At 49.2% G+C, this 11,311-nt stretch overlaps 1 protein-coding gene across 1 annotated transcript in view; it reads left to right on the top strand.

Moving 5' to 3' along the window:
* Positions 1 to 8,457: 8,457 nt before the first annotated feature.
* ROR1 (receptor tyrosine kinase like orphan receptor 1) overlaps positions 8,458 to 11,311 on the top strand; it is a 358,639-nt gene continuing 355,785 nt past the window's right edge. Inside the window, exon 1 of the mRNA XM_070592688.1 lies at positions 8,458 to 8,827. Coding sequence (XP_070448789.1) covers positions 8,737 to 8,827 — 91 coding nt within the window. The 5' untranslated portion in view covers positions 8,458 to 8,736. The remainder of the gene's footprint in view (positions 8,828 to 11,311) is intronic.

The raw sequence follows: 11,311 nt of genomic DNA, 5'->3' as shown, positions 1-11,311 counted from the left end.
ACCTCTCCAACATTTATTATTTTTTGTCTTGGTGATTATAGCCATTCTAACAGGTGTAAGGTGATATGTTAGTGTAGTTTTGATTTGCATTTCCCTGATGATTAGTGATGTTGAACATCTTTCCATGGGCCTTTTGGCCATCTGGGTATGTTCTTTGGAGAAATATCTGTTCATAGCCTCTGCCCATTTTTTGATCAGATTGTTTGTTTTTCTGTTGTTCACTTGTGTGAGTTCTTTATATAGTTTTGTCAATTTTTGCTTCTCATATGCTTTTAAGCTCTATTATTAGGAGCATTCACCTTTTAGGAATTTATAAACATGCAAAACTTTAGGATTATATGTTCTTGATGAATTAACTCTTTTGTCACTATGGAATATCCCTCTTTATCTCCAGCAGTACTCTTTGTTTGAAGACTATTTTGTGTGATGATAGTAAAGCCACACCAGCTGTCTTATAATTATTGTTTGTGTGGTATATCTTTTTTATGCTTTACTTTCAACCTGCGTTTTTATATTTCATATATTTTATATTTATCTCTTGAATACAGCAAATAGGGAATTTGTGCTTCCGCTCCCCATAGCTTTGGACTTTGTCCCTACAGAAGGAGCTCTTTCAGTAGGTTCACAATAAGAGTCTTATTAAATTTTAAGCTGCTGGCTGGTTACTTTGGGTCCCTCATGCCAAGAGACCGGTAGGCAAGTAAAAGAGTTGTCATCCTGGCAAGAGCAATTGGCCCTGGTCATCAGGAAGAGGATGCTGGTTTCTGAGCAGCGTGTAATTCTTTACTACACATGGCGTGGCCACACAGAACCGTACAGGTCTATCCCATAATTCTGCTACTGAAGGTTGCTGTTAACTCTATACAACATCTTTTCCCACCACAGACACCCTCCAATCACATGGCATCTACTGGGTTATATGGGCTCGAGCAGCAAGACCACTTGTACCACCGCTTGGTTCGCTGAAGAGCTTTCTTTCATACAATTGCTGCCCTGTCTTGGGGCCCTTCTTCCTTCAGCCTCTTTTGTTGATCGAGTTCTGGTCAGAAAACTGGACCTAGCCTGGAACCTGGGCAAGGGACCACGATCTTTTACTAGGGAAGCTGCCCTCCATCTCCATCATCCATCCTTGATTTCTTTTGGCTGAATGGTTTGAACAATGCCCTTGTTGGCTGCCCACATATCTTCCCCCTGGGGATGCTGTGTTTTGCTAACCGTCCCCATATCCGTGAGCCCGGCTTCTCTGGCCATCCCTCCAACCTCATTGCTCATCACGGTAATTGTGTCCATGCTGTGTCTTCAGTTAAGCACTTCCACCTGGCCTTGATTTTGGGAGACTGTCATCCCTATTACTATCAACAGTCCTAGTTTTACAACATCATCTCCTACCATCAGCTCTGGTCTGCAGAGAAGGGCCACTGCTGAGAGTCTTAGTGATGCTGGTGTCATCCCATCATCCAGCCTCCTTTCACACCGATTTCTTGATTTCTATTCTCTCAATTCTCTCTTTCAGTATTTATCTTCCTGATCTTAAATATTGTATAGCTACATCTTGGTATTTCAAGCTTTATCCACTATGAAACAAGAGCCATCTTTCCCAATCACCACACCATACACTTCCCATCCTCCTGCTCTCCCATCATAATTGATCCTAATTTTGGTCAGATTCAGTGCTTACAATACTATGTCCATGCAATCTCTAACTATAGCTAAGCCATATAACATGCTACGTTTGTTTTTCCTTTTTTGTACAATCTTTGTATTCCATGGAGTTAATAATTGCCTTATATTTGCATTTTTTAATGTTTTTATATGCTCATCACCAATTTATCCCAAACCCTACCTCCAAAGCAGAAGTCTCTGTCCTGGGAGTCTATCCACCTGGGAGTCTATGAGATGGTGAGTTTTCTCCCAGAGTCTTTAGACCTGTTCCAGTCTTGGCTAATTCTCTCTATTCGGTTTCCCTCCTGGAACCTGCCTTCATTTTCATTCTGGAAATTCCCTTCACCTCTCTTTTTCCTAGAGCCCGTGTGTTCTTGGTTCACTTTCTGAATAGCAAGAGTATATCCTCCAAAAGCGTCCTTAGAGAGGGTGTGTGGTAGGCCGGGTAATGGCTCCCCCAAGATGTCCACGTCCTAATCCCCAGACTCTGTGAATATGTCCCTTTACGTAGCAAAAGGGGCTTTGCAGATGTGATTAAGTTGAGGATTTTGTGATGAGGACGTTATCCTGGATTATCTGAGTGGGTCCTATATAATCACAAGGGTCCTTATAAGAGAGAAGGCCATGTGAAGCTGAACCTGGCAACAGAGAGAGGTTAGAAGATGCTGCACTACTGGCTTTGAAGATGGAGGAAGGGGCCATGAACCAAGGAATGGGAAGAACGCAGCTTTAGAAGCTGGAAAATACACATTCTCTCCTGGAGCCTGCAGAAGGAACGAGCCACGCTGACCCCTGGGCTTTAGCTCAGAAGAAGTGCTTTTGGACTTCTGGCCTACCAGACCGAGGGAATATATTTATATTGTTTTAAACCCCCAGTTAGTGGTATCTGTTACAGAGGCCATAGGAAACGAACACAGTGGGGAGTGTGGGAGACGCCTTTGAGGGTTCCCAGGCCAGCAGGTGATCTTCTCGCAGTCTAAGTGATAGTTCAGCTGAGTATAGAATTCTAAGGAGGAAACCGTTTTCCTTCAGAATTTTGAAAGCATCTCTCCAGGGTTTTTCTTTTCATTTCAGCCATAATTATAATTTTTAATTTCCAGGGCTATTGTTGCTCACTGTATCCTCCTCTCTGCCCCCCCAACCGCTGCACCCTGTTCTTATTTCATAAAAGCAATATCTTCACTTGTTTTCTGAATGCATGAATGATAGAATGTGTAGGTTTCCTTCTCCCTAAAGAGTATTCCTTCCAAGTTGCTTTTTTGTTGCTCCTTTTTATCTCTGCCTTTATGTTGGGAACCTTCCTCAAATGGTGTTCTTGGCTGTTAGCACATCTAACCTTGAAAGTCTGTGGAGGTGTAAGTGACATACAGTAAACTGGATACACCTGAAGTGTACAATTTGATGAACATGTCAGTGATCAATGTATTGCTCTCACTTCTGTCTGCTTCCATACATGCTTTCTGATAAACAATGGGATTGTTTATTAACAATCCTTTCCTTAAACAAATCCTTAAAGCATCTCTCCTTTGAAGTGAGCTTTTTCAGGGCGGGACACTGAGGGAAGAAGAGGCTTCTTGCACTTTCCAGCTTGGGACAAGTGGCCCGGGTGTGAGGACATTGATGCGGGCCGCCCCAGCCCAGGCCCAGAGCCTGAGGTCTCTGCTCCCTGCCAGCCTTGGCTCTCTCAACACGGAAGCCCACACCCCAGTGCAGCTTGCATGCAGCCACCTCAGGCTCAGAGGGCCACACATCGAGCAGCTGCTCCTTCTGTAAGTCCCCACAGCCCACCTGTGCCCCTGGGGGTTGGAGCGGGACACACAGACCTGCTGCTCCCTCTGCAAGCCCCATGCTGCCCACAAGCTCTGAAGGGCTCCTGGCCACTCCAGCGCCCCGACACCTGCTGCAAGCCCACGCCGTCAGTTGCTCTCCCCTGCCTGCACTCCACAGCGGGGCCTATTGCTTGCTTTAGCCTGGCCAAGCCAGGGAACCTCTGCTATCCAGTGCGCTGAACCATACCTTCTCCAGAGAGGTTCTGAACCCTTCTCAGTTTGTCCTTCTTGGCGTACTCTCCCTCCACCTTAGGGTAATATATGTTATTCTAACATCTTACAGTTACTCTTTTATCATAGTTAATAATTCTTTCTATTAAACTTCTCCTGTTTAGTCTACTGTGTGGTTTCCAAATCCTGATTGGACCCAGACTGCTTGAGTGAGTTTTGACATATATACCTGTGAAACTATCACCACCATCAAGATAACAAACATATCCATCACTCCCATAAGAATCCCTACGCCTGTCTGTCACCCATCTTCCATTTCTCTCCCCAGATAAACAACCGATCTGCTTTTTGTCAATATAGATTAGTTTGCATCTTCTAGAATTTTATATAAGTGGAATCTTGTAGTATATTTGTTAAAAAAAAAAAATCTAGCTTCTTTCAGCATAATTAATTATATATTCATCCATGTTATTATATTTATTAATAATTTATTCCTTTGTACTGATGAGTAGTGGTTCATTTATGAGTAAACCAGAGTTTGTCTATCCACCTGTTGGCGGACATTTGGGTTGCTTCCAGTTGGGGGCCATTACAGATAAAGCTGCTATACATTTTCATGGCAAAGTCTTTGTATGGACATGTTTTCATTTGTCCTGGGCAAACACCTCCACATGGACCATATGACAGGTGTAGGTTTAGGTTTTAACTGCAAAACTGTTTTCCAAAGTGCTTATACCATTTTGCATTTCTATCAGCAACGTATGAAAGTTCCATCTGCTCCACATCTTTGCCAATACTTGACATGGTTCATCTTTTTAACTTTAGCCGCTCTAGTGGGTACGTCGTGGTATCTCCTTATGGTTTTAGTTTGCATTTCTCTGATTATTAATGATGTTGAACATCTTTTCACGTGTTTCTTTGTCATCTGTATATCTTCTATGGTGGTGTTTGTTAAACTATTTGGCCCATTTTAAAAATTAGGTTCTCATTTTATCGTTGAGTTATGAGTTAGTTCTTTGTATTTCCTAGATGCGAGTCCCTGGGCAGACAGAACTTTGCAAATATTTTACCCCAGTCTGTGGCTTACCTGTTTGTTTTCATAACAATATCTTTTGAAAAGCAAAAGCTTTTAATTTTGAAGAAGTCTATCAATTGTTTTCTTTTATGATTCATGGTTGTTGTGTCTTCTTTAATAAATCTTTACTAAACTCAAGATCACTAAGATTTTCTCCTATGTTTTCTTTCAGAAGTTTTATAGTTTTACTAAAAATCCCTTACTGTTCTTGAATTTCTTGGTAATGGACTTCTGTTGATGATGCTAGCTTGCTGAGCTATTACACGCACACAGGGCAGCTCAGAGACACAGCACAGATGAGCAGAGAATAACGTTGGGATGCAACAGGCAAGCCAATTTGTCTTGTCATCATTTATCTTACCCACTATACAAATGGACCTGTGAAGCTCATGGAACAAAATATATGAGATCAAGACTGTGCTAGAAATCCAGGCTGTATGATTACCAAATTTATGTCCCTCTCTCACCCCATAAAGTAGAGGTTTGGAGAAAAAAGAAGAAGAAGAAACAATTTATTGAATAGGTACCATGCCAAGCACTGTCTCGAGACCTTTATAGTCAAGGTATAATAAAATGTATTATTTTATACTTAAGATGTTGTTATATGATCGGGTCTATTATTATATCTTTTTTTTCCCAGATGAGAATATTGTATCATAGAGAAGTAAAATAACTTGTTCAGGTCATCTAGGCAGATCTGTCTAATGCTGGAGCCCATGTTCTTAATCACTAATAATAATAGCTAATAAATATTGGCTGCTTACTGTGTGATGGGCACTGTGTTAAACCCTTTAGAAGTATGAACCAATTTAGTCTTCAGAACAAAGGTGGATGGTAGGTATTACCATCAGGCCTCTTTAGAGATGAGGAACCCGAAGTACAGGACTCAAGGCGTCAGAGCCATTAAAAGCAAAGCCAGGATTGGAATCCACGTAATCTGGCTCCTGAGTCCTCTCTTGTAACCATCACGCCACTTGCATTCTCCAAGAAGAATAACTAATGGCTGTAGTTGTTGCCTAAATGAAGTGAATGCCCCAACCTTAGAGTTTGAGCCAGGACCCCGGAAGAGAGTGGCTCCTCTTGGATTCTCGAATCCGTTTGCATCAGCTTCTGGCTTGGGTAAGGGAGAGGGCAGGGCCACAGGAGGCCTGCAAGGGGAATGTTTCCCTGCCCGTAGCTTTCTGCACATCTGTGTGAGTACAATGCAGAGAGAGCTATGACTTAGGCCAGAGTCCTATCTTTTTGCCTTAATTTTGTGACTTTGGGCAAGTTTCTTAACCTCATTTCACTTTAGTCTCTTCAGCTGTAAATAGCAGAGACAAGACTGACCTCATAGGAATGCTGATGGTCTAAGCAAGCTCACGTTTGTAAATAATAATAATAATAATATAGTAATACCGACATTTAGTAAGGGCCTGCTCTGGGCCAGATCCTCATAGAAGCACTTTATATGCGTTAACTCATTGAATATTCACGAGACTATGGGAGAGGTACTCATTCTCATCACCACTTTACAAACAAGACTGAAACACGGAGGGACAAGGATATTTGTCCACAGTCACTTGGCAGAGACCAGAAAAACTGGAGTGTGAGCCAGGCAGTCTGGTCCCCAGCCTGTGCTCCTAAACACTGGCATTTACTGAACTTGCATAAATACTTCCTTTGTCTTTTGTTTTTTAAACAGGAAGAGCCTTTTCTGACCTGTCCTTTGGGAGCTAGTACGTTACAGCTCGATGTCAAGGGACGTGGGGTGACTGATGGAGGGCCTTCCCGGGACGGACTGGTTGGAGTGGGCTCCAGTTTTGGCTCTGGCGGCTGTGTGACCTTGGGTTGGGAAGTTTCACCTCCCCAGTCCCATGTTTCTCCGCTATAAATGTTGAGGGGTGTACTAGTTAATCCCCAAGGCCCTGTCCAGCCGTCACATTCCTCACGTCCATGAGCCAGTGATTAAGTTCCTGAAAGGTTTAGGTCCTGATAAAAGGGCCATTAAGTTCTGTATCGGCAGTCTGTTACCTGAGACACCTGGGCCCGGCCACTCCGGGGTGTGGGCTGGGGGAGGGTGTGAGCAGGGAAGCCTCCTTGTCTGGCCATTGTGCGCCGTCCTGCGGAAGACAGAAGACTCTTCAGCAATATGGTGTCACCGGGTCCCCTCTGACTGCTGGCCATGGTATGCTGAGGCTGACCATCAAAGACAGTTTCCCAACAAGAGGACCTTGTGCAGTAAGTTCCTGGGGCGAGTGACTGGAGATGATTGACACAGGACCGGCTGGGTCTCAGGCAGAGAACCTTGGAAGGCAGACCTATGCGGGTGCCGAACTGGTTGACCCAAGGCCTCTATGTCTATCATTCCTTGACCTCAGGTCAGAGTGACAGAAAGGGGAAAGCAACTGTGGCAGCTGGGGACACTCCTGCCTTGAAGTCTTGGAGAAGGATAAGCGACTGTTTGTCCCGCATGGGTTAGTCATTCACCTGCCTGAGGCAGAGGTCTGTGAGTCTGTGACCTGCCACATGGGGTCCTTGCCCTCAGTGAGGTGACTGCTCGTGATAAGATCCTACATCTGGGCTCTTAGAGGCTACTGCTGCCCAGTGATGCCCCCTGCCACCGACTGAGTGCTCGTCTATGCCAGGCTCTGCCCAAGAGCCTCGACCCCCAACATGGTAGAGATGGGGCCTTGGCCGCCCATTGTCTGTGTGACCACGGCAAGTCCCTTACTCTCTTTTTGCATTTCAATTTCTAAAACTTTAACATGGGGATAATCTCTGCAAAAGCGTAAAGGGGTATACGAATTTGTGATGGCTTTTTTTAAAGTGTCAAGGGAAGATTTATGAGCAGACCGCACAAAGCACTATGCAAACAGGAGGCATTCACTAAGGGATTATCAATAAACTGTGGGCTTCTGTCTGGGGTCCCTGTGGCTCGTGCATCCTCAGAGCCTAAAGCAGGGCCTGGAACACTGCAGGCCCTCACCACTGCATGTGATCAAGGGCCCACTTTCTCCACAGGCACAGTGGAAGCGTAGTGACTACTCACGGGTCACAGACCCCATAATGCTCAACCAGAAGAAAGAGATAAAAACGGACTGTCTGTAGGAGACGTTAAGGACCCCCTTGGCCCATGGCAGAGCAGCTGGACAAAAAAACATGCAGAGACAGAAGACCTAAATAACACCATCCGTATAAGGAAGATCAGATTCAGCTAGCCATCTATCTCCACCTTCTGAAGACAGAGAAACACCTTCTTGCAAGAGACCACAGGCTGTGAACAAAAACTGACCCCAGAGATCCTCAATCGGTCTCCCGAAGGAAGCAGCGCAGATGACATTGATTTCAATGCAACGAAACTAGAATTTAACGACAAAACGGGGAAACATAAGCGACTTGGGTCAAAGAGGGAATCAAAGGAGAAACTGTATGATATCCATAAATGTTCCATTCCCCGGGGTCACACGGCTAAGAGTGGCAGCGCTCAGACTGCTGGAATCTCGCCTCCTCACTAAGCCACTCAGCCACCACCCGTTTGGAGCCTGGGTGTCCCTGGGTCCCGGGCTCGGCCGCGGGCGGGAGCCGTGGGGGAGGGGAGGGGAGGGTGCGGGCGGCGCCGGGAGCGGAGGCGGCAGCAGAGGGCGCTGGGTCGCCGGCCTGGGCCCGGCTGCCATTGGTCGGGGTGGGCGCGGGGCCGCGGAGTTGGGGAAAGTGACAAGTTGGGGAGGCTGAGCGCAGGGGCGCGAGCGCCGAGGGAGGAGCGCCGCAGGCCGCCGAGGGAGCCGGACGGCGGCCCGGCCAGGCGCGCTCTTCCTGCCCGGAGCCCGAGCCGCGAGCCCGCCCTCCGCCAGCGCCGCTGCGACAGCCCGGGCCGGCCGGCGAGGCGAGGCGGAGGGCAGAGGGACAAAGGGCTTCGCAGACGCCCCCGCCGTCCTGCGGGGAGCGCGGCCGGGCCGAGCCCGTGGATGTGCTGCGCGCGGCCCGGGAGCCGCCGCCGCCGCCGCCGCGAGAGGAGGGATGCTGCGGCCGGGCCGCCTCGGGGCGCGCCCGCCGCTCCCGGTGCTGCTGCTGCCGCTGCTGCTGGCGGCGCGCGGGGCCGCTGCCCAAGGTAAGAGCCGCCGCGCCTGCTGTCCCCCGGCGCGGGGCCGCGCTCGGGGCGGACGCGACCCGGGGCGCCGGGGAGGCGGCGGGGGCCCTGGAGCCGGCCGCGCGCGGGGCCGCCCCGACCCCTCGCTCGGCGCCCCGCGGCGGTTGTCAGCGCTGGCAGGAAGCCCGGGGGGCTGGGGGTCGTGGGGCGCCGCGGGCACTTTCGTGCGCTTGGTCCCCCATCCCTCGGGGACCCCCAGCGCGCCCCGCGGGGTCCGGCGAGTCTGCCCCGCCCCGGGGAGCCGCCGTCCCGGGGAGCGCGGTCCGCGGGGAGCTGTATTTGCCGCGGTGCCTGGGGGAGCCCCGGCTGTCCGCGCCGACCCGGACAAAAGCCTTGCCTCCGGGGCCCGGCCGCCTCGCCTCCCCTCCGCCCCGGCTCCCGGCCCTCGGACGGTCGCGATGGAGGCCACAGCGTGTGCGCGGCCGCCGCCACTTTGCAAACTGTGCTGTCAGGGGCGGCCTGCTGCTGCGGAGAGCTCGGAGTGTGCACGTGTGTGTGCGTGTGTGTGTGTTACAAACAAGGGGGAAAAGCCACTAATGCATACTTGATTTTGGTAATCTCCAAAGACAATCGCGACAGTTAGAGAAAGGCTCCGCCGAAAGCCCGGGCGTCTTGGCTCGCGGCGGGGAGCCTGGTCCTGCGGCGTCCGAGCCGGCACACAATGAGAGGGAAGCCCCGCTGCGTCCCCCGGGACAGCCGCGTCATTCTTCCAGGGTTGGAGGGGGAGAGTTGGTTACAGTCCCCGGGGTCTCGGGCCTCACTTTTAACATGCATCCCTTCAGGGGGTGCTGGAGCCCCCGGATTCCTCCCTCCCCCGCTCCGGCGGGCGCGGGCCCTGCGGATAAGTAGGGCTCTGCTCTTTTATCATGCATCTTTCATTTTTAAGTTAGCGCTGTGCTTAGGAGAAGAAAAGGCTCGGAGCTGTTTAGGAGCCGAGGGGTAAAGATCTATTCGCTACACAGGCTGACTACAGGATTAGCTTTTACTAAAATCTGGCTCATGGAAGGTGTGTGTGAACTTTGATTTCCTAGAGTTGATTTTGGGCAAGTGGGAGCCACGTTTTCTGAGGATGGCTCTGAAGCTGACCCTCTCGCACGGTGGTGCCAGCCTGGAGGCTGCTGGGTAAACACAGCTCCTAATTGTAATTAAGATGTGCGTCAGCAGGGAGTGCACCTTCCTGATGAGAAATCCTAATGAAATGTAAACAGCCCGGTCACAGAGTGTTTGCTTCGTGATGCCAAACCTCTGGCCCCCTGCCAGGACACCTGGGTGGAAAGTAAAAAAGGGGCCGTGCTGCCCACACATTGTAAAGCCCCTTCTGACGCCAGGGTGCCCAGCAAATTCAGGTGGAGATGCCCCAGGGTTGACTGTAGCCAAGGTCGGCTCCCGGCCTGGGGCCTCCATTAATCCGGTTATATCCTCTGTGGGCTCTTACTTCTATCTATCCTTTCAACAGTGGTCCCTTTTCGATGGTGGGGGATGGAGGGCCAGGGGTGCACCTTTCTTTGGTTATCTGCCTTAAAATGCTTGTCCCAGCGGCTAGTCTGCTGAGTGTAAAGACAGTTTTGTTATCAGCAGTCACCTAAATTCTGTCTGGTTTAACTGTCTACAGGCTTTTAAAAATATTTTTAAAAAAGAGTATTGCCTATTCCAAACTCTTTAATAATGAGCTCGAATCTGTTATTATCGTCTTATTTGTCATCTCAGAAATCCCTTTCTGTTTCTGTGAATGTTTGATCTTTTCACTGGGGACAAGGCTTCTGGTGGAACTCAGATTTGCTTTCTTGTCTGATCCAAGATTCTTAAGGTAACGCATTCAGCCCCTGGCTCAGGAAATCAGCTTATGGGGAGATGTGTTTCATTTATTTATTTTTAAAAAAGTGCTCAGCATTTCTCCCATCACTTTTGTATTTTGTTAGCCAGGAGGAGCACACCTTTAAACATATCTTTTCTGGTCTCTTCATCATTCATCTCCCCATCCACCTCTTACCTCCCCAGAGCTAAACCTCTCTAAGAAGCTGAAGCCGTTGTAACTGTGCCCAGAGCTCAGGGCCGTTGGAACCCACCGGGCCTTTCTCAGAATCCCATCTATGCGGTGGTTTGGTGGCGGTCAGAGGTAGTGGCCTGCTACTGTGTTTGCTGTTATTTCGCGAACCTTCCAAGGCCAGTGTAATGGGTGTGTGTCCTGTCAACTTTTAGATTAGGAGCCTCTTGAGGGCAATAAGACTGTCAGCTTTCCTGGTGAAAACACTGAGGGCCAAGTCAGCCGGCCCCAACTTGACTGGAGACAGCCAAAAATCCTCGAGGGGAGCGGGGGGGGGGGTGGGGTGGGGGGACCACACAGAGGCCCAGTGGCCCAAGGGTGTGGTCACACTGCTTCTGGCAGTGTGTTGGAAATATTTCATTTCCAGTGTTGCTTCAGCATATCTGGGGGGCCGTTTTGCT

The sequence above is a fragment of the Equus przewalskii genome, chromosome 24 (assembly GCF_037783145.1).
Source record: "Equus przewalskii isolate Varuska chromosome 24, EquPr2, whole genome shotgun sequence".
NCBI classification, from domain to species: Eukaryota; Metazoa; Chordata; class Mammalia; order Perissodactyla; family Equidae; genus Equus; species Equus przewalskii.
The sequence above is the reverse complement of the archived record's forward strand: the minus strand, read 5'-3'. Positions and strand labels throughout refer to the sequence as shown.